Source organism: Onychostoma macrolepis, chromosome 07 (assembly GCF_012432095.1).
Source record: "Onychostoma macrolepis isolate SWU-2019 chromosome 07, ASM1243209v1, whole genome shotgun sequence".
Taxonomy (NCBI): domain Eukaryota; kingdom Metazoa; phylum Chordata; class Actinopteri; order Cypriniformes; family Cyprinidae; genus Onychostoma; species Onychostoma macrolepis.
In genome coordinates, this window is record NC_081161.1 from 38,335,896 (window position 1) to 38,359,937 (window position 24,042).

General features: G+C 33.7%; 3 protein-coding genes across 7 annotated transcripts; all 3 read right to left on the reverse strand.

Annotated features, from left to right (window-relative positions):
• Positions 1–1,108: 1,108 nt before the first annotated feature.
• On the reverse strand, positions 1,109–4,530 carry LOC131544166 (uncharacterized). Its single transcript, XM_058782213.1, has 8 exons — positions 4,514–4,530; positions 4,334–4,415; positions 3,868–4,218; positions 3,433–3,774; positions 3,258–3,365; positions 3,147–3,169; positions 2,842–2,946; positions 1,109–1,655 (listed from the first exon to the last, which is right to left on the reverse strand). The coding sequence occupies exons 1-8, from the start codon at positions 4,514–4,516 to the stop codon at positions 1,413–1,415; spliced, it is 1,257 nt and encodes a 418-aa protein (XP_058638196.1). The 5' UTR covers positions 4,517–4,530; the 3' UTR covers positions 1,109–1,412.
• Positions 4,531–14,324: 9,794 nt separating this feature from the next.
• Positions 14,325–20,892, reverse strand: LOC131544168 (uncharacterized). 4 transcript variants are annotated; one of them, XM_058782217.1, is made up of 7 exons: positions 20,805–20,892; positions 20,680–20,714; positions 16,545–16,620; positions 16,030–16,377; positions 15,573–15,932; positions 15,383–15,487; positions 14,325–15,279 (listed from the first exon to the last, which is right to left on the reverse strand). In XM_058782217.1, the coding sequence occupies exons 3-7, from the start codon at positions 16,585–16,587 to the stop codon at positions 15,185–15,187; spliced, it is 951 nt and encodes a 316-aa protein (XP_058638200.1). In that variant the 5' UTR covers positions 16,588–16,620; positions 20,680–20,714; positions 20,805–20,892; the 3' UTR covers positions 14,325–15,184. The 4 variants fall into 4 exon arrangements, with proteins under 4 accessions (XP_058638200.1, XP_058638198.1, XP_058638199.1 ...); XM_058782215.1 differs by lacking the exons at positions 20,680–20,714; positions 20,805–20,892 and having other exon boundaries at positions 14,325–15,052; positions 15,245–15,275; positions 16,030–16,567; XM_058782216.1 differs by lacking the exons at positions 20,680–20,714; positions 20,805–20,892 and having other exon boundaries at positions 14,325–15,052; positions 15,245–15,279; positions 16,030–16,567.
• On the reverse strand, positions 16,550–22,398 carry LOC131544169 (uncharacterized). 2 transcript variants are annotated; one of them, XM_058782220.1, is made up of 7 exons: positions 22,332–22,398; positions 21,897–21,989; positions 21,450–21,797; positions 20,999–21,352; positions 20,805–20,915; positions 20,680–20,714; positions 16,550–16,620 (listed from the first exon to the last, which is right to left on the reverse strand). In XM_058782220.1, the coding sequence occupies exons 2-7, from the start codon at positions 21,937–21,939 to the stop codon at positions 16,612–16,614; spliced, it is 900 nt and encodes a 299-aa protein (XP_058638203.1). In that variant the 5' UTR covers positions 21,940–21,989; positions 22,332–22,398; the 3' UTR covers positions 16,550–16,611. The 2 variants fall into 2 exon arrangements, with proteins under 2 accessions (XP_058638203.1, XP_058638202.1); XM_058782219.1 differs by lacking the exon at positions 16,550–16,620 and adding an exon at positions 17,038–20,554.
• Positions 22,399–24,042: the final 1,644 nt, after the last annotated feature.

The window sequence follows — 24,042 nt, forward strand, 5'->3', positions numbered from 1 at the left end:
AAGTTTTAAACCTAATGAGGGCAGTAGCAGGACAAGACTGGGGGGCTGACAAACAGTCATTAAAGGGCATTTATGTAGGTCTTATGCGATCAACACTAGATTATGGATGCATTGTTTATGAGTCAGCATCATCAACGTTGCTAAAGAAACTAGATGTCATGCAAGCTAAGGCATTAAGACTTATTATAGGAGCAGTTAAAACCACGCCAATTGCAGTATTGCAAGTAGAAACATCACAAATGCCATTATATATAAGAAGACAGAAATTAGCTATGGCATACTGGATAAATCTTCAGGGACAAAGGGATAATCATCCTGTAAGGAAGTCCTGAATGACTGCTGGGAAATTTTAAATGTAACCGGTAAAGGGTTTGCTTGGAAAATAAAGGGTGGGTTACTGAAGGTGGTTTAGACTTGATGTCATTTGCTCCAGTAGTGATGATGTCCCCAATTCCACCTTGGTTAATAGCACAACCTGAAATAGATACACAATTACACGAGAATAGAAGGGAAATGAGTGAAGCTGTTAGTTTAATTACATATGTAAGTGAATATATCAAAAACACACATTATTCATTTCTTCAAATATACACAGATGGATCAAAGAATGTAGATAATGGCAGGACAGGGGCTGCCTTCTATGTTACAGAGTTTGAGGTGAAAAAGGCTGGAAGGATAACAAATGGTACATCAATATATACGGGTGAGATGATAGCGATTTTAATGGCACTTGAATGGGTGTATGAAGTTAGACCTGATAAAGTAATAATATGCTCTGATTCAATGGCTGTTCTTAAGAGTCTACAATCCTTCGAAACAAATAGGACTGACATTTTAATAGAAATCATGACCAGGTTGTACAGTTTAAAACAAATGAGAATTATAATTCGATTTATGTGGGTACCAGCGCACGTGGGAATTCAAGGGAATGAGGAAGCAGACAAAGTGGCAAAAGAATCATTAAAATGGAAGAGCCAAACATAAACATATCACTCAGTAGAGCAGAAGGTAAACAGTTAATTTTAGAAGCGTGCAATAGGAAATGGCAGACAGAATGGGATACATGTCATAAGGGGCGGTATTTTATAGGATTCAAAAAACGGTAAAGAAAAGCAAAATAAGTTTCAATTTAAGTAGAAGAGAACAAATTATTTTTACACATTTACGAACAGGACATTCAAATTTAAATTACACTTTACACATTATAGGGAAGCACAACACAGGTTTATGTGAGGTTTGTTTGTTAGATGAGACGGTAGAACATGTTTTTAAGGAATGTAAAGCATATGAAAAAGAAAGGAGGATTCTTAAGGAAGATCTTCAGGCAGTAGGGTGCCGGGAATTCAGTATAACGAATATATTAAATGATAGTCCAAATTCAAGGAAACAAATAAATGTAGTCAAAAAATTCATCAAGAATTGTGGGTTATATTATAGGATATAGAAATTAGATAATTCTCTTCACACTCCATCACAGTAGGTGGCGGTATGCACCTTTGAAGTTGGTTCGCAACCCGCCATAAGACCAAAAGAAGAAGAAGAAGAAGTTTCAGACATAGGCCTTCTCCGTTTGCACCGGAAGCAGGATGGGCTGTGCTCACACGTAAGAGATGTGTTTCACACTTACTCCATTTGCAGTGCGTTCTTTTCTGTGCCTAAGAAGTTAACAGGTCAGAGCATTCAGTGCAAACAAATGCGGCACGGCTATTTTTTTCACAGTCTATTTTTACTGTGCTGCACGCGCTTAAATACTTAGCACATTGTTCGTGGTCAAAATTAACACGGATTGAAATAAAAATGTAGCATTTTTACCATCTATATTACAGTTCTATATTTAACAACCAACATATTACTTTAAGCTTGGGTAAAACAAGAAAAACTATATTTTACAACACCAGGAACCTATCATTTGAGTAAGTAAGTAAATAGAAAAGTAAACAAACAAACCATGCTATTACCACAGTTAGTTTGTCGTAATCCTCAGTGTTAATTCTTGTGAATTGCAAACATAGCCTGCAATATGACAATGCACAAGAACATTGACACATGAACAATGCACATAACATGCACATATACATTTATTATCATTTAGAAGATGCAAATGAAGCATACACACGCAAGATTCATGAGGTGTTTGTAAAATGGAACATACCATAACATGTAGTTCCAAAGATGCCCAAAAAGAATAGCACACAGTCTAATAACATGCATGGATCCACAAAAACATGGGCACACAAACAGACACTACCTATCTTTCCCATAATTATTCTTATCATTACTAAGTTAAACAAATTCATATATATATATATATATATATATATATATAACAATATACAGGACTAAGCCTAAATAGCACAGTATTTAAAGATTTAAAGACATTTAAATTTGGTCACCTATAGCGATTGTCTTGCAATCCATATTTTGATGACATTGTTAACTACTGTTATTTGAACTAACAACACTAGCATGCCACTTTAACATTTATTTCATGGAAAACTCTAGACATGATCCTTGGAAGCATTATAGATTCAACTTTAACACAAATGTCTTTTAGAAAATATTTGCCCTGTACACTGCCAAATTCAAACAAAAATCATAGTGCTGTGTCAGACTCAGCAGTGATAAATGCATTGCACTGTACATTCTCAGACTGTTCTTTGAATCAATTTCAGATAAAGAAAATCAATCTAAACTAAAATGGAGTAGAAATTACTCTGATAAATTTTTCAGACAAATTTACATGGATGATGTAAATATGTTGTTATAATATAATGATGGAAACGTTTCTACACTGTAGAAGATGTTCCTCTAAAGCTCTGAATGTCACTGGTGTGATCTGACCTGTGCGTACAGAGACTGGTCCTGACTGATCTTTGCTTTGGCTCTTCTAGTGTTCAGAGTTTTCTGACCAAAACTAATGGCTGCATAATTCAGTGTGTCTTCATTCTTTAAGAGAGAAAAGAAACTCCAATTATGAGAGGAAAAGGACATGTGAGATGTCATAAAATACACAAAAATCCTAATGTTTTTATATTTTAAACTTTTCATTAAAAAACTTTTAAAAAGTACTAATTGATAAAACTAGGAGTCACTGCTTCTACATTTAAGATCTAAAAATACATTTAAGAATACAATTATGCACTTACTTGACTCTCTTGAGATGCAGGCACTTTGGAAAATGTAAGAAACACTCTTGTTATTATAAATGGCCATCATGTGTTATTTTTAGTCTGACAATTTTATACAAAAATACTTACTTTTATTCTGACCCCTGTATAATTTTATTCCCAGAAAAACAACAAGAGCCAAAAATATGATGTTTGAAAATCCAAGAGCAAGAAGGGTTGGGCTCATGTCAACATTTTCTGAAACAAAGACAACTTTAATTTCTTAGAGTCCCCAATCCCCCAGAATCTTTTCAACTATTTTTACCTTGAAAATTTAGTTCAGTTCCTTTTCCAAACAGTATCTCTCCACATGTGGCCACAGCACAGTAGTAAATCCCAGCATCAGAGAGACTGATGTTGCTCTTGAAGAGATTGTAGACACAGCTCTGTGTTCGCGTCTCTGTGCTGTTCTCACACTGACCATTTCTCTCTCCTTTGGTGTAAAGCACTCCTTGAGATTCACCCGAGCTTTGTCTGAACCAGTAGACACTGTGTTCTCCAGAACAACTCTCAGTGAAGATGCTGCACTGCAAACTCACAGAATCTCCTGGATGAAGCGTGTCTATCAAAGACTGCTGAAGAGTTATGTTTCTGCCTATGGCTGCATCTTTAAAAGGGACATAAGAGAGACAAATAGTAAGGACAAAAAATCGGACACCACAAACCAAACAAAGCTACAATAACAAACAGGAAAATTTACCTCTGACAAGTAATCTGGTTCCTGCACCCATTCCAATGATGTAATGTGCGGCGACTACACAGAAATATGTTGCTGAGTCTGGAGGCTTTATCTTTAAAATGGTCAGATTAAAATGATCGTCTCCTTTAATAACTTTAAAACGATTTGTCTTCTCAAAGTCCTCATTCCAACTGGGTTGTTGATTTAAATATATAGATACAATTTGTAAAGATTTTCCATCAGCCGTCTGTTTAAACCATGCTTTTGTTGATTGCAAAAGCTTTGAAAATGTGCAAGTAAGGTTCACATCCACTCCAGCTCGAACTATTTTTACATTATCCTCCTGAACAACATCCACATCAGAAGAGCAGACTGCAAAATGAAGCACACAACAGGTACCTTTTTGAGTAGAAGGTTTTACATAGTATTAAATAGGTTGTAAAAAATTTTTTGTTAAATATTTAAAATCACATATAGGTTTATTTACCTATTGTTGAGGCAAGCAAAACAATTAAGTAATATTTCATGATCTGTTGTCTTCCAAAATAATCCTTGTGCTTTGTATTCCTCTGATTAAAAAAAAAAAAGGAATGAGGAACACACTATAAATCCATTAACACATGCAAAAGAAGTAGATTATAGATTAGACTATAGACTGTGGCCTTACCATGTGTCCATCGGCCTCTGCTCCAGACAACTGATGCACATATGCACTTTCACCTTAACTTTTATGCTTTCACACCCCTTACCACATCAAAATGGCTAGAATTTTTTTTAACCCAACCATTTTTCCATTGCTCCAAAACATCTCTCATTTAGTAAGACGAATATTATAAAAAGTACTGTTTAGTTAACAAAAGCTGTCTTCTCTCAAATCTGTCTGGTTAATATGTTGTTTTATTGCTACTAAAAGTACATTATGTGGTTGGACAGAGGAAAAAGCAGGAAATAAGATGTTCCAAAGCATGTGACCAAACAATCAAGATATGCATTCGAGCATTCAAGATATGACATTTTTAAATAACAATTTTGAAAATAGTTTGAATCAAGAGAGTTGGTAGATGGCAAGTGCATGAACAAGTTTAACTATTCTGGATTGATGAATACATGGTTCATTCATGTAGGCTATACATGCATGGTCCATATTTGCACACTCCAAGAAAAGTCTGTAAAAATAGGGCCCATGTATGGTGTTAATATGAAGGAATTTTTCCAGATTGATATTTTCACAGATGTTTTACCTCTAGGCCTATTTTATTTAAGGATTACACTGAATTGGGTTAAAGGAAATGTCCGCAAACTTAACTGATAATGTCCTGGCAGAAAATTACCAGTACCTTTTCTTTTTTTTTTTTCTATGTAAGTTTTGTTGCAGTTCATAGTTAATGTTAGAATGATGCACAATAGATTTTTTGCTACCTCTTAACTATGTAAGTTCATGGTGTATAGGGAAAGAATTATGTATTTTGTCCATTTTCAAGGAATGTTCAAAGTATTAACATTACTTACATGCTTTCATGATCCGTTTGTTATCAAACACACAGACAGACACAAACATTAGTGATGCGCTGATATTGAAATTTGGACTTATATGCTTATAGCCTAATTATTTTCATGTTATGGCCTAAAACCAATAAATGTCTGATATTATAAATCTATGCTACTGTGTGTAAAAAAAGAACAGTATATGTGTATGAAAGATGAATACATATTCCTTATTCCTTAAATATACCTTAAAAGTTATACATTACACAAAAGACTTTGTGTATGTGGTCTAAAACAGTTTATGTTAATATTGATTGATTATTGTACTGTCTTAAGAAATGAATTAGTGCTACATGATGACAAAAGTAGGCTAAATTAAATCTTAAAATAGCTAGAAACAAATAAATATCTAATACTGGACATTACTGCTGTCCAATACATACATACACACAAACAAACAAATAGCAAACAAAAGACAATGTGTATAAATCACCTCTTGGTTAGAACCAAGATCCAAGATCCATCCAAGTAGAATCTTCAATGACATATCTGAAAAACTACACCCACCATGTGCAAATTGAACAATTTGATTGGTTGATGAATCTGTCAATCTGAAAAGAGAGCCCTAAAGTTTCTAAGGGGCGGAGCTCAGACTCATGCTTTAGCCTACATCAAAGAATAAATTGTGATTGGATGAACTTTTCGGCATTATTTGTTTATATACTGACTGCATACTGTAGTACCAAGAAACAAGTAAATAAATAGAAATAAATGAGAATGAGAAAAGAAAAACAAAACAAAAACAATGTTATTTATTTTTTAGGCTCTAGTCAGCAGGTTGCTTTCACTGTTACATTGTGTCTACACCGGCGCGACAAAATACAATAGAATCCATTATAATCAGTGATGCTGTCTACACTGGATGCAGCGCGCAGCGCAACATGACAAATCAAACATGATAGTAAATTGATGCTGCATTCTATTTGAGATGTACTGACACAAAGTTTAAGTGATTTGTAATGGTTGTGTCCAGTGTAGACCATTGATATGGTAGATGCCACATACGACCCAGAGATTAATTTACTATAGGGAAATGAGAGGGTCTGTCTTACTTACTACTGGAGAAAGCATAACGGCTAACTTGGATCACGTGTGCCTTAATGAACAATCACATTACAGCCTTGACATCATTGAATTTCAGTCAGAGTTGTGCAACACTCATTAGCCATTACGTTTTTTCAACTCATGGTTGCAGGCTTGCCTTCTAGTGGCTTTGATACAACCGCTCCAGACATGACGATGCGCCGGCCATCTTGGAACGGTCTGTATGTCGTCACTCACTAATAACAATCAATGAGTTTCAAGATGCTATAACATTATGCAGCCTCTGGATGTAAAACCCACCTAAAAATAAACTCCTGAAGAATCTGGATAAACTTTCAGAGATAAGAATGCATTGGTTTATGTTTTTAATATGTATTAACTCAGTTTTACAGGTTTTTAAACTATAGTGCTCACAAAAGCATCAGCGCTCACAAAACAAATTAGCAACAGACACTTCATGACAAACAGGCAGTGTTTTTAATATTATTATTATTGGCACAGCTGTATGAATGGCTTAAATAAAATTAGTAATATTTAAAAGTTTGTCATTTTAAAACATTTATTTAAAAACTGTAAATATTGTTTTTAAAATTGCTTAGGCCCTCTCTAAAGACCCAGAGGGCCCTGACGGTTCCCCTCTGAATATGGCAGATGCCTTGTGTATAGCGGCCCATAGAAACACACGCTGGAATCTACCTATACATATCTACTCTGTAAAAAGTGATAAGTTGACTTAACTTAAAAAAAATTGAGGAAACCCGTTGCCTTAATGTTATTAAGTACATGATAATTAAAAAAAAAAAATAAGTTAAGTTAATTGTCAAGTTCACTTAACTTTTTTTTAAAATTATTATTTAATTAATAATTTTAAGGCAATGGGTTTCCTCAATTTTTTTAAGTTAAGTCAACTTATCACTTTTTACAGTGATGGTGTAGATGAGAACAAGTATACATAGAAATTTTCTTTCGGTGCGTTATTTGAGCAGACTTTGCTTTTCCGTTGAGCATGAAAGGTACATAAGTGGAATGCACATTCATAGAGCAGAATACTGAGCGGAGCGTCACACCTTGTAGTGACAGTCGCTACACTGTAAAAAGTGATAAGTTGACTTAACTTAAAAAAATTGAGGAAACCCGTTGCCTTAATTTTTAAGTGAATGATAATTAAAAAAATAAGTTAATTGAACTGTCAAGTTCACTTAACTTTTTTTTTTTTTAAATTATGTACTTAATAATTTTAAGGCAACAGGTTTCCTCAATTTTTTTAAGTTGTCAACTTTCACTTTTTACAGTGTACAGGGAGAGTGAAACCTGCACGCTGAACACCGCACACTACACTTAACAGTTATACAAAATACAGCCCATGCAAGTGCAATGAGCTGCAATGACTTCTCCATCTTGTTTTGCAATAATCCATGCCTTTAGTGGTGTTTCAACTGACCTTTGAGAGTGGTTAAGCTTATAAACTAAAGTAAACAACTGTAACATCGAGAGACACAGCAGCGTTGAATTTTTGTTTGTAGGTTAATCGACAGGACAAAATAGAAATGCTACTCACACGGGCAAACACCGAACGATTGTCATTGTGGAGCACCTTGGTATTTGACCCAACCACTAACAAAAAAATTGTATGCATCCACACTTTTGTATGCTTTCATCTGATTTTTGTGTAGAAGGATGTCTGGAGGACAAGGTTGCTTATATCTACCACCTCGATGGCAGGCAAATATTTCAGTTCAGCAGAAATTTGGTCCTCTTCATAATATAAGGGTCCCGTACAACATGTGCTGATTTTCTGTTTATATCTTTCTTTTGAAATAGTGTCTAAACCACTACAATACAGAATTTCCTCTATGTTTTCCATTCTGTTTTTTTTTTCTTCCTGTCCTCCTTGTGAATTTCCTGCGTCATCAGAATCACGTGATTGCAAGCAAGATATTGACCCTTCTCAAAAACCCGCCCTCCTTAGTTATCGTTGCTTTGTCCGACAAGCCATGCCATTCTCACACATCATGTTCCCACGCAGTAAAAAATACATTGCGGATCAAAGAGGAAACTGACAACGTGCCGACAGACAAGACAGAGCAGGTTACTTCTGGTATTAAACAAGGTTTCAGCTTTCAAATTTTGTCTTTTTAAAAAAAAAATTTATTCAAACAATAAATACTGTTTTGTGGCTCTTTAATGTGTTGTGACAGATCGCTGTCGGTTCAAGCGGCACGTGAACGATCATCTCTTCCTCTTTACTAGTTATAGTGAGAAATAAATATGAGTGAGCATCAGAAGGTATCTTGTTTCAACTGCTGAAAGACAGCAATACACACCATTTTTCAAGTTCAAGTCCACCAACTGACCTCCTGTCTGGTTTGTTTGTCAGACAAAAATGGCAGATTCTGCATTATGATTGGTCAGATCGCCTGTCAATGAGAGTTTCACATTATAAAAAGGGCCTGTATTTCAAATCAATACCATGCTTCAGTGTCTCTGTAGGCCTCTACTATTTCTCGGAGAAGCGTTTGTCATAGAAGTAGCAGTTATATTCCATTCACAGCGTGGAAAGAACTCGGGAATATGGTAAAATGAACCTTTTGTTTTCTCCAGTGTCCTGATTATGAGTTTTTACAGATGACCAATATTATGCATAGTAAAGTCATGGTAGGCTAACTGTGTAAATTGAATTTGTTTGCTATATGTATTAATAACATAGCATATATCAGAGAATATGACTTAACGTTTGTTGTCAGTTGTAATGGTTTGAAAAAATAAAAGTACTTTCTCAGTGAAATATGCATATTGCATATTTGATGCATGAAAAATCTATTTGGATGGCGGTGTTAAATTGTCATTGACACTGAATGTACATTAAGCATAAAAATAAAAAGACATGCAGCAATTAATAAAAAATACGGAAATAATAAAAGATACATTTTTGGGTGGAAGATTAAAACATGTATGTAGATATCACAGATCATGCATCGTTTTTCATATAACACCATTTATATAAACTTACTTTGAAAATTACACATCATGTCTTACATTTTTACTGAGAGTAAAGGATTTTTTGGCATGTACTTTGAGACAAATCATCTGATTTTAGATACAATCAAGTGTCAAAAATCCAATATAAAGTAAGTAAACAGAGCAAACATCTGTGGTTGGATTTCTGTTTTGTATAGATAGCAACATGACAACTACATGCAGCCACTATATGTAAACCTCAAATAACATATTAAAGGGGTCATATGATGCGATTTCAAGTTTCCCTTTCTGTGTTACAAGCTGTTTGTGCATAGATAAGATCCCTGAAGTTGCAAAGACTAAAGTCTCAAAACCAAAGAGATATTCTTTATAAAATTTAAGACTCGACCACGCCCCCCTAAAACGGCTCATTCAGACACGCCCCCCACATGACTACGTCACGGTGTGGGGAGATTTGCAAAACACCGCCCAAACATATATGCAAAGAAAGAAGTCTGGACTTTTATTCTCGCTGTAGTATTGTTGCTGCTACCGGCGCCATGTACTGGAGACGCTGTGTTTCGTTGTGAAAGCGAAACTGCTTTGTTTGGGCTTCCAAAAGAGGACACAACTAGAAATCAGTGGTTAAGTTGTATTTACAACACTGTTCCAGAACAGTTCAACCCAAATATTCGAGTGTGTGCAGCGCATTTTACTGAGGACTATTTCCTGAACCTGGGAGTAGCCTGCCAGCTATGCTCAAAGACTGTTTCCATAAAGTGGGGCAATTCCAACTTTGCAAGGACAGTCTGGCGCTTCTGACTCACTTCCTGTAAGTATGTTTTCATATTTAAAGAATTTGCCACTGACTATTCAAACGCGAGTTTTGAGCTGTGTAGAGTAGTGCTTGTTGTTTGTTGTTTCTCCAATCACAAATGCAGACATGGTAATGTTTACGTGGGGCGATGCAACACGACGCGTAAAAAGAATAAGTCATTATAATCATCAGTAATTATGTCCCCACTGGATGCAACAAATACTAGTTTATAATGGGTTTTATTGTTTTTGTGTCATTCCGTCTCACGCTTGAGGTATTCGGCCAATCACAACGCACTAGGTAGCTGGCCAATCAGATCACGCCTTGCTTCTCAGAACAATGAGCTTTGTAAAAATTGGCGCGTTTCAGAAAGGCGGGGCATAGAGGAGCAACAATATTGTACAGTATGTGGGAAATAATGTGTTTTTTGAACCTTAAAACCACATAAACACATTGCATTACACCAAATACACAAACTAATGTTCTATTTAACAACATCATATGACCCCTTTAAAAATGAAATTACATAAATTAAACAAACAATAAGACAATGTAACATGAATTGCTGCAAATCTGGCATGTATATTGTACATTGTTACAAAGCAGTACTGAAAATTTAAGCATGTTTTACCCCATAAACTTATGCAGCATTTAGGCTTGAACTGAAAACTGCTGTTTCTATTGACCTTTGGCGATTATAGGTTGTTTTTAGTATACATGCTGTATGTCACAAGAGAATGTTCTTCAGTAATTGTTACTTTGGATTCATTTGCCATGAAAGAACTGTGTGCCGCATAACTCAGAATGTCTTCACTCTACAATAATGAGGAAAAAGAAACAAAGATTAGAGAATAAAATGTCACATAAATGTAAAGTTGAGTCTTAAGAAGGCACTTAATTATAATCGTGCACTTAATAAGACTGACCGTCTAGTTCTAATTAATAATTACAAAATTTGAACCTTTTGAAATCGCAAGCATAATAGTAAGAACTTACTTGACTCTCAAGATTTGTGGATTGTGGGTGAATTAAAAAAAAAGTCATTAAAAAGCAATCAAATATATATGCATATGCATTTTTATAAACACATATACATACGTGTTTGTATGTGTTATCAGTATGAGTGGCAAAAAGAAACCTTACTTTTATTTGGATCCTGACATAGTTTTATGGCCAGAAAAACAGCAAAAGTAAAAAACATGACGTTTAAAACTCTAAGAACAAGTAGCGTAATTCTGACATAATTCTGAGTGCTAATAGTAAATCAGTTCATTGGTATTATTTCTCTAAAATTTAGTTCAGTTCCTTTTCCAAACAGTATCTCTCCACATGCGGCTGCAGCACAGTAATAAATCCCAGCATCAGAGTGCACAATTCTCAGTGAAGATGCTGCACTGCAAACTCACAGAATCCCCTGGATGAAGCGTGTCTAAGTAATAGATGTCTATAATTAATAGAGGTGGTTCAATAAACTGTCTATACCATGTTTCCTTCTATCTCAGCTTCAGACAAATGAGACACATATGCACTTCTGTCTTATTTATTCAGTGCTCTAAGAGTTGATTGGTCACTTGAGAAAGGGTTTGCACTGAGCTGAAATCTGTGACAGCAGCCAATCAGCTCATATACAGTATATATATTTTACAAAGTCTGCTTTTTGAAGTTAAGGGAATATGACATTGCTGTTGTTGTTACATATTAATGTTGGCAGATGGGTCAGATCTGAGTGTTAGTGAGTATGTCACTGTTGTTGTTTTCACTTTCTGTTTTCACACCTCTTGCTGCATCGAAATCACAACATGTTAAAACCCAGCTATCCATTACCAAAAAAAAAGTGTTATGTACTATAGACATGCAAAAATTAACTCTCTCTGCTCTCTGTTAATGCTTGATTATTTGATTTGTATCATGAAAACTCTTCTCTGTTCTATGTAATAACAACAACAACAAAAAAACAACAACAATATTGGCCTGATGTAGCAGATCATTTGTTTGGTGCAGTAGCAGTGGACAAGATACATTTGATTAGTTTTTAAATTATTATTAAAAATACATGTCTCTCTTGTCCTCATACATTTCATACATTGATTCATTAACCATGAGAACCAGTGCTGTGTGCTTTTGTTTAGGCCTTAACATCATTAAAGTCAGAAGTTTATGGGACACAGATTTGTCATTTCAGCACTAAGGACAGAGACATAATGAGTAATTTTACACTGCAATACAACATGACCTAACATATTCATATTTATGCAGAAAACACAGGCAGACACAAAGTGTCTGTGCAAGCATAATTTTGATTGTAAGAAATGGCTTTGAAATAAATATTCATTCAGAAGTTCAGCACTTTAATAATAATAATAATAATAATAATAATAATAATAAACATTCAAACTAAACATCTTTTGACAAATCGTCCGCAAAGCAGTGAACCGGGATAGAAACATACAATTTTTCGTTTTTATTTTATATGCCACATTTGAATAGATATTTACACTCTACAATTTATCAACTGGCTCATTTAAAGAGACTAAAATATATTTCTTGAATTCAAGTTGCAAAGTCAGTGTTTCGATTAGTGGTATACAGTAGGTCTAACTAAAACAAATGATGATTTTTGGCCTCGTTTATGCCACTATCAAACCTTAAACCACAGACTCAGACTATGTTCATATGAAGAGAGGATGTGACTTGCTGTCACTGAAATTGCATAATTTCCTGTTAAATGAGAGACCGCTTATTGTAGAGTGTAAAGTATTGAGGTGAATGTCAGCAGATACCTGTTTCAGTACTTTTTATATATATGTGTTGTGTCACAGATCCTGTACTATTTATTAGATTATTGATTTTTTTTTTTTCGTTACACTATGCACCCAAATGATTGCATTCAATTTCGTTGTACCTGTACAATGACAATAAAGATATTCATTCATTCATTCATTCATATATATTTCTGTTTGCATCCACATGTATGAATGACACATACACAACATGGCTGAAGCCATTTCCTACCCAGACTGGCCTCTGTATGTTTTTTTTTTTTTTTTTTTTGGCACCACACATTGAATTGAAACCACAGAAACAACTTTGAACAGATAATCTCTAAACTTTGCTTTCCTTTGACAGAATAAAGGATAAAATAAAATATATAGTTTAGTTATGACAAATGATGAGGTAAAATATATAAACTTACAAACAAAAATATTGATCCATTAAATGTCTTAACATGTCATCACCTTTACTCTGTTATTGTGGGTTTAATTATTTATTGCAGTGTTATTTATTTATTTATTTATTTATTTTTGTTGATTGAAGTTTAAATTCAGTCAAGAGGTGAATGAGGTGTGAGAGAACCCATGATTTAACGCATGTTAACATTAGAACATTAGAATAGAAGACAAAATAAAGCCCAGGATATAAATAATAACTTTCAAAACAAAAGAACTCTCAGGATATATATCCATAAGAGATTTTGTTCCAGACACCAAGCAACTCATAATTATGTTTTGTTGTGATAATAATAAAATGCAGTATACTGTTTGAAAATTCAGATAAAATACACTATAGGCCTTGCTAGTGTTTTACTAACTCTTCTAGAGGGGGCACTTATTTGTTTGGTTTAGTTTCCCATGTGCATTAAAATATACTCTTTAGAGTTAAATAACATTTTTCATCTATTATGAAATAGCACAGTTATATTGTGATACATACTGTACATATTTCTTTGCTGTCTAACACTAGCTTTCTTTTTTTTTATTCTATCTACTTGTTTTCTTTATAAAAAAAACAAACAAACAAAAAACACTTGCTATGTGTAGTGTGTTAGGCTAACCAAGACTTGTCATAGCGCTTGCATATTGTTGCTCTTTTGTTGGTTTTGATTGCTTCTGTTGCCCTCATTTATAAGTCGCTTTGGATAAAAGTGTCTACTAAATAACTAAATGTCAATTTATTGATATCCTGACTTCTGTTAAGACAAATTAGATACACTAGGTTTTCATTTTTATTATTTTTATTCAAAAATCACATATTCAGCATGAAACAAAAAGCATTCAAATTATATTTCTAAGCACAAAACATTAATATTTCAGTATAAAAGCATTTTTTCTTAATTTATAACTTGCATATAATCATGATCATGATCAATATAAAATGGGAAAATAACAAAGCCTTCCAGTATTAGAAAACATTATTAAAAATGTTTTAGGTTTTATACAGCACAACTTAAGCTCTCTCAGCAACATTTGACTTGATGCTGATTTTCACAGTCAGGCTTCCATTGTACATGTACATGTAAATTCATGTCTTATTTTTTATACAAACTAAGGGATGTGTTAGGATTATTTATTCATTTATTTATTTTTGCATTCCAGAAAAAAAAACCAATTTGCTTGGAAGAAATGGACTCACAAATTTTATTATTTCAACCATTCCAGTTGTTAGAAATGCCAGGCGCTGGATTGTGAGATATCAAGGGCAGCAAAAGAAACATCTGTGTCATTTAAAATCTGACCAATTGAAGTCATGTTACAAAAACTTTGGATTCAGTTATGCTCTTTTACATCTCTACTGCCTAGGAAGATTTTTTCACAGTTAATGGCTAAGTAAATAAAAGAGTTATATATGAACTGACTAAAAATCAAAATAAGGCTGTAAGTACCACCATGGACATTTAGAATATAGGAGTTAACACAGAGCATACATTTTAATCCCCATACAGATGAGGTGAAAGTCAAATTTCTCTTGTCTCACTTGTCATATACCAGTTTTATTCCAAGATCCTTCTAAATGTTAAAGACGCTTGTAAAACATTGTATAATTGACAGTAGTGGTGACATCAGCCTGAAACAGAACCACAGTTACAATGCTACATTGTTTGAATATTTTGATTATGGACATACTGACTAATTGGAATATAAATTGGAAAAATTTAAGTAATTAAAATGTAATGTAGTCATTAAGCATTTCCATGTTTTATGTATATTGGCACAACATTAAGCTGAGTCTGAAAGCAAAAGTTAAAGGAGGGCTTACCATTGATTTATCAAGCACAATGTGGGGGATTCTGTCTTAAATGAACAATAAGAATTCATATGTTACAACTGTGCTGAAAAGGATAGATACTAATTTGACTATTATGACTTGGAGGGCGTTGAAGCATGTAAATATTACCTTTCTGCTGGTTCTTGTGCAACTGTGCACCCAGAATTATGATGACAATCACAGATAAACAGTTTGAAGATGCTAAAACTACGGCAATTGTGCTCCATGGTGTTTCTGTAGATATGAAAAAGACAACATCATATTTCAAAGATATTAGTGATGCAACTGTTTTGTTTTTGTTAGCAAATTTAATGGATACCTAGCCTTGGCAAATCAGGTTTTCTTGCATCCCCAAACAGTATCTCTCCACATGCAGCCACAGCGCAGTAGTAAATCCCAGCATCAGAGAGACTGAGGTTCCTCTTGGGCAGGTTGTACATACATTTGTGTGCAGTAGAGTTCACATCAGAGCTCCTCTCACATTGAGCGTTCCTGCGCTCCTGAGTGAATATAATTCCTGGAGGAGATTCTCCAGATTCACGTCTGAACCAGTAGACGTTGTGTTCTCCTGCACAGCTCTGAGTGAGGACAGTGCACTGCAGCGCCACTGCAGAGTCTTCTGGATGCACTGGATCTGTCACAGCTCTCTCATGGTCAGACTGCATGTTCAGTTCTCTGCCTAAAAAGAAAATAAACCACAATAACATGATGGTAATTTGACGAGACACAATGTACTACATGTGCCACAGTAATATTTAAGTGAACATTATGCTTACCTTTAACAATCAGATCAGTGGCTTCCTCAAATATGAACTGATATATAAATCTAACACAATAGTATGTTGCAGTGTCTGATTCTTTTGCATTTGTGATGCTCAGATTAAAACTGCTATCGTCTTTTGCTACAAAAAAGCGATTATGTTTGTCAAAGCCATTTTCAAACACAATATCTAAAGCTTGATATGATGAAGCAATTGAAAGGGGTTTATCTCCAGCTTTTTGTTTGACCCAAACAATAGTGGTTCTTGTCTCTTTTGGACAAATACAGGTGAAGGTAACGCTGTCTCCAGCTTGAACAATCTTCAGATGATTCTGAGACACAGTGTCTGAATTATCTGCTCTGCCTAGAAATGAAATGTGTAAGAAAATAATTAGTATTGTTGTTGTACAGAAGATTTTTAATTTTATTTTTCGTTTAAACACATTTAAAACAAGCATGATGTCTGGCTTTTTTTATTCATTTAGTGTAAGTGCAGGTCTACGATTAACAGAATATAAAATAGTAACTTACACTTGAAAAGGTAAAGCAGTATTATAAAAAAATGTTGAATCATTTTGTCACACCAACTCCAAACAGGTTAAATCATCTAGAGGGAAAATAACATAAATAATTATTATTATATTTTATGCGTTATTATAAAATTATGAAATTCTAGTTTGTCTCACAGTCCTTAGAAAATATGTATGACTAAATTGTTATAATTTACTCTATTTTACAGCATTTTTGTAAAATAAAGCAAGGTTTATGTGAATGTGTTTGTTATCATCGTCAGAACAAATATAATCAACATTTAAAAAAAAAAAAAATTTACCTCTAGTTCCAGTTTTTTATTAATGAAAGATCACATTGTTGTATCATATAGAAACAGTGATGGTTACCTCAATAAATCGTCTTTTCTTCTTCTTTGTACTGGTTGACTGAACGAATTATCTTTCACTTATATATATATATATATATATATATATATATATATATATATATATATATTAACAGAGCTGCATTTACTTGAAGAGATTGAATTCAGGTGTAAAAAAAGAAAAGAAACAAGGACCAGCTCAATATGCAACTAAACTAAACTAAAGTTGCAGTATATCTGTGGCATGAACTACATGAAAGACATACACAACATGATCTCTTTATTATGTAACTGACCTACTCAAAAGATTGACGCCCCACTACGAGCACCTCTGAAGTGTGAAAAATACAGGAGAAAAAAAAACCACACCACATGTAACACAAGCAGTCCTTTTATCAAAAGCACACAAACAAACCTTTTAATGGCCTTTATATGTTTGACTCTTTTTGACAGACTGATGACTGTTAAAATTATTGTGCTTTTTAAAAAAATAATAAAACTAGTATACAATACATTGTTTTGTATTACTCTGACATTTAAACAAAACAGTAGTAAACACAGCTACAGTGGGGATTCTAACACAACATACTGTACATCTTTCTCTTTTCTGTCTGCAGAAATCCATTTAAAAATTATTTTTCCAATTTTGGAAACTCAATACTGTATTTTTCTTATATTGTCTGAAAAAAAAAGCAAAATAATATTTGCTATGACTTCTTATGTGTGTCTGTATAAGTGTACTCTGAATAGTTTGCTTTCACCTTCTGAACACAGAAATATAAACAAGAGGGGACGATTTGCTGTGTCAATTAATTTAATTGCTAATCAATTAAATTTTGACCTGTTCTCACATAAAGCTCTATTATGGCTATAAGACTTGCAATAAAGAGCCTAAAGCTTATGGACTATTTAATGTTATTGTTGTTTATATATATATATTGCCACTTGACAGCAATTAGCGTGTATACATTACTACATTAAGACTAACACTTTAATATAAATATGACAGAGAAAAATTTAAATATTTCTAATTTCAAACAATATTTCAAAACAAATTTCAAATTTCAGAATGAAATGCAGGTTGTGCTTGCTCTTTCAAAAATGGGGTTGTTTTGAAGATATAGGTAAAGTTTGATCCAAGGAGACACATTGAACCTTAAACATTTCATAGTTTGTGAAAGATACCTGGTTGAGACAGTAAGCACAAACTTACAATGTGAAAAATGCACATTTCCTGAGTTTAAGCTGCAGGTGGTTGCGGTGGTGGAGGCCCCATCAAGTGTTTTTCCACTGGGGCCCAAACAACCCTAGTTATGCAGTGGAATACAGTTCACTGGGCTTTAAGCCATTAATACTACAAAGCACAGACTCCTCCACAAAGTCAGTGTATGCCCATGTAAGAACATGTGACACCAACTAGAGCACCAGTAAGAAGAGAAAAGACAAAGTACATCATTTCCTGTAGAGTGACTGACAGGAAGAAGCTGCTCAGTACAGAATGAAAACTGCTGTGGTGAACATCAGCGGAGAAACATTTAACTTTAGACATAACTGTCAGAACTGAATACATTGAAATTCTGAAGCATTCTAAATTCTAAATTGAAAATTATTTTATATAATATATATAGATAGGGTATATATAATATACATGCACCATTTTTTTTCAAGTGTTAGATTAATATAAAAGATTTTGATCTGACAAAGAATTATCTAAATATGTATATGTAGAGGGCACACTGTAACTATTGTACTTGCAAGAATTTGCCTATTTATTAAATAACCCACTATACACTGAGATGTTTAGTTTGTGGGCTCAGATGTTTTTGTGCACCTTTGTGCTTCTGTATGAGTGGACATTTGCATGCATAATTGTGCACAGTGTGGTTTGAACATTTTCCAACCACAAGACTGACCCACTGATGTGTTTCACACCTCTCTCTGAATCAAAACCACACATGCATCTTTCTCAAACGGTAATTACTTTACCTTGCATTAGTAAAGGATTAAATTACCTGTCGATGATTACTGCTTGATGACAAAAACATCGTATAAATAGTAACAGTTTATTTTAACACTACAAACACCTTATGTGCTCAGCTGGGCTTGCAAGTTACAATGCATGCATTTAACAGGACACAAATCAAAGTTATTTTCCATTTTAATATACTGTATATTTAAACGAACATGCTTTATTAACCTTGTTAAAGTAATATAAACATGAATTATAATATAAATATAAAATATAAGTATTTTTATTTAGGAAAATGCAAGCGTTAAAAGAAAACAATAAATGGAAATAGCAGAAACCTTAAATGTTTCAGTTTTTAGTTGTCGTCAAAGGGGACTAGTCCATAAGAGACATACCTTAAAAACACTCTTAAACCTGACATTATGCGTAGAATTTTAACATTAGGATTTAAAATTTTTGCATGAATGTGAGATTTTCGAATACCTTTAGTTTGTTGTAGTACAGGCCTCACAGCCTCATATTTTGGTTTTATGAGTTTAGCCACAGGTGTCCACTAGAGGGGCCTCGTGAGCCAATTATAAATAATATTGGGCAGAATCACTTTTTGTAACTCACTTTAAAAACATGATGCGGACTAAAGCTATCCCAGATATGACTAATTATTTATTTATGTAAGTTGATAATTATCTATTTTATTTTGGATTAACGGACCACAAGGGTATGTAGCACCCTATAGGTCAATAAACATTTTTCTTTAACATTCTGTTTAATGTTCCTGTGAAAATATTGCTATGCTACATTCTAGACACATGAGAAGTATATATTGACTTATTAATTAATGTTGTTGTCATGACTAAATGTTATCAGTATCTGTTTGTAGTACAGTGTAATCTAACGACCTTATTAAAGCAGGAATCTGCATGACTAGAAAATAATGCAAAAATTGTCACAATTGTCACATTTCAGTACCACGGACAGGGATCTCAACTTCTCTACCACTTTTCAACTTCAGACTTTTCAACAAATCAGTCAATCTAAAACTGATATGCTGTATGTTAGCATGTGCTGATCGGACTCTTCCATTAGTAAAAAAAAAAAAACTATCTAATAAAACATGTTGATGCAGAAATCCAACAAACAAGGGTCCAAAAGGGTCGCTTAAAATTACGTCAATCAGTTCAATTTATTTGAGAGAATAATTTAACTTACATTGATTTATGTATTTTGTCTACAAACAGTTTTCACTGAATTCAGGAAATTGCTAGTAAATTTCATCAAATTTCATTCAAACATCAAGTAACACACTACATTAAATGTGAAACTGTAAATGTGAATACTGCATTAAATTAAATGTGTTGAAGTAGAAAACTGAAATAGTATTTTACTACTATAGTACTCCAATAATCTTTGTTTTATTTACAACTTTGGGGAAAAAAAAAACTTTTTTTTTTTTTTTTTTACAATGCAGGTAATTTAGTTGAGTGTAATTAAGAGATTAAAATGTCTGTTGGTTTTTATCATTTAAAACACTTTTTTTTGTGAACAACAGATCATTTATTATCTATTTATTTATTGCAAAATTTCTCATGTGCATATATTGAATTATCTTGTATGTTTTTCTCTGGGTCTTCTAGGGGTGCAGGACCTTTGCTGAAAGCTCAAAGCAGCATAATTCAAAGCATCTCTGTCTTCATCCTAAAACAATTATGTTTTCAGTCAATTACATGTTTAGTCAAATATATTGCCTAACTCTGGGCTTTTATATTGAATTACATAGGCAACATATGGTATAAAAGCACATGAAATATTAAACTGCTTACCATTAAGTGACCAGTCTGAATATTCTGAGTCCCATCTTGAAAAACAATAAGAAATGGAACTGCACTGTCATTGAAGAATGTTGATTTGCTTATATATTAAATAAATTTTATGTAGTAATTCCTACCTTTTCGTCGCTGCTTGTACAACTGCGTGCACAGAAATATAATCACAATCGCTGATAAACAGTTTAAAGTTCCCAAAACCAGGGCAATTATACTCCAAGGTGTCTGAAAACCTTAATTAAAAATTAAGGTAATTTAAAAAGTTAGCAGTAAATCTATGAACAGACAGAGAAAACTATGTAACTTAAATGGGCACCTGGCATGTCAGGTTTTCTTGCATCTCCAAATAATATCTCTCCACATGCGGCCACAGCGCAGTAGTAAATCCCAGCATCAGAGAGACTGAGGTTCCTCTTGGGCAGGTTGTACATACATTTGTGTGCAGTAGAGTTCACATCAGAGCTCCTCTCACATTGAGCGTTCCTGCGCTCCTGAGTGAATATAATTCCTGGAGGAGATTCTCCAGATTCACGTCTGAACCAGTAGACGTTGTGTTCTCCTGCACAGCTCTGAGTGAGGACAGTGCACTGCAGCGCCACTGCAGAGTCTTCTGGATGCACTGGATCTGTCACAGCTCTCTCATGGTCAGACTGCATGTTCAGTTCTCTGCCTAAAAAGAAAATACACCACAATGACATGATGATAATTTGACCAGACACAATGTACTACATGTGCACCAGTAATATTTAAGTGAACATTCTGTTTACCTTTAACAATCAGATCAGTGGCTTCCTCAAAACTGAACTGATATATAAATCTAACACAATAGTATGTTGCAGTGTCTGATTCTTTTGCATTTGTGATGCTCAGATTAAAACTGCTATCATCTTTTGCTACAAAAAAGCGATTATGTTTGTCAAAGCCATTTTCAAACTCAACAGCTAAAGCTTGATATGATGAAGCGATTTGAAGGGGTTTCTCTCCAGCTTTTTGTTTGACCCAAACAACAGTGGTTCTTATATCTTGTTGCAAAATGCAGGTGAAGTTAACGCTGTCTCCAGCTTGAACAATCTTCAGATGATTCTGAGCCACGACATCTGTATTTTCTGAGCTGCCTAGAAAAATTCAAAATGAAATGTCATGGATGAGAAAATGGTTAGCGTTGCTTGCTGTTGAATTGCTTAATTGTGCAGCACAAAGATATAATTACTCACATTTTGAAAGGTAAAGGAAAAGGATGAAAAAATGATTGATCATTTTTAGGAGATAGTTCTAAACCAGTTGATTCAGAACCTTGAGTGAATCATCTAGAAAATTAACAATGGTAAAAATAAATTATATAAATAAAGAAGAAATGGACATTATTCGTTGCTCATACCCAAGCTAGCTTTATACTTGTAAAATAAAAATTGTTTTAGATGTTATTAATTTTTAGGTTACCTGACAAGACAGTTTTACATTGTGTGGTTTAGAAACATTTTTTAAAACATACATTTTATTGCAGGACCACATGTCATTCATGGATATGTGGTAAGATTTTTGCTTTGGAAAGCTGGTTAAAAAACTGAAAATATTTATATCCATAAGTAAATAACTAAAAAAAAGAGAGAGAGAGAGAGAGAAAAGCTCTGTTTTAAATCTGTACTTACAGACTTCATTTATGATCAAGGTTGGTTTTCATGTAGAGTCTATGACAGGTTTATCTTCCTTCTCAACACAGTCCAAAAGAGAAAGACACACAGAGACTCACCTTTATATACTGTAGCTCCCTGTACGAAAGAAAAAAACCTTTACATGATTCTATTGGCTGATTCACCATAATGTTCATCTTAATGCTGTGTTCATGGTCATAGTAACAGAAAATCTAAAGTTCTCTAGTAGACTGACACATTTGCACCTGAATGCAATATAAATGAAACATCTAATTGGACAAATATTTATTGACACAAAGGAATTTATTAAAACACCTAAGTAGTTATGTTGATTTAAACATGTGCATGGCATATTTTATCACCCCAATGATTTTGGAAACAGATGTATGTTTGTTGCTTATCATCAGAAAAGGCTGTAACTGTAACATTGACAAGTTCTATAAGGTGGAAACTTTTTTTTGGCTGTGAACATAACTGAAGTGTATGTTTTTCTTCCTTTCTGCTTTCACACTTTGACCACGGCTAGACGATCCTGCACAACTGTTATGCAACAACAGAAATTCATGACCAGAACTGAGGCCGGTACCAGTGTAAAACCCTGACCTTGAAAACCTAAAAGTGGTTATTTATGTCAGGTAGTTACTATGACTCACTGTTTGTCTGTTTAGTATTGAAGCATCTCCTACATAATTACATGTGAAATGTAAGTGCTATTAAATGTAGTTTTTTTTTTGTGGCAATTGTTTAACTCACTGTTTAATTAGTGTTAGAAAAAATAACAATGCATGTAATGGAAATGAGCAGTGAAATTTATTTCCGCTCAGAATGGTGTTTGTGGGCTGTGAATGAGAGTGGGAGGTAAAAATAGAGCACAGTGGCTAAAAGTACTAAAATATAAAGGTCACATGAGCTGCCTGATGAATAAATCATATTGAATTGTTCACTCATTTAAGACACCTTTGCTTATGTAATTCAGTAATTACTCTGCCTGTTGTAAGCAGTTAAATTGTTAGTAATTTACACCATGTGGAATAACTGTAAATTGTCCTAAAGCCATTTATTAGAGAGAAATACTTATAATATTTAATTAGTTATATTGAACAACTTCACTTTTTTTTTTTTGCCAACTGTACAGCAGATCTAACAGACTTATTTTAATATCCACATGATAGTTTTACCCCATTTACCCCATATATTTGTTTATTTTTTTATTTTTTTTTCAGTTAGGTCCATTTATATTTGGACACTGACACAATTTTCATAATTTTGACTATGTATGCCACCTGGATAGAATTCAAATTAAACAATCAAGATGAAATTGAAGTGCAGACTTTCAGCTTTAATTCAAGGGGCTGAACAAAAACAAAACATAAACTGCTTAGGAATTACAATCATTTTTATACTTGTTTTCAGGGGCTCAAATTTAATTCGACAAATAAATATAAACATAAATAAAATGTTAATTTTTAATATTTTGTTGAGAATCCTTTGCAGCCCATTGCAGAATATTCAATTTTTTTACCTTCAAAAACTCCTGTATTGTTTTTGCTGTATGTTTTGGCTCATTGTCCATTTGTACTATGAAGCGCTGTCCAATCAACTTTGCTGCATTTGACTGAATCTGGGGAGTGAGTATATCCCTATACACTTCAGAATTCATCCGGCTGCTTCTGTCTTCTGTCACGTCATCACTAAACACCAGTGACCC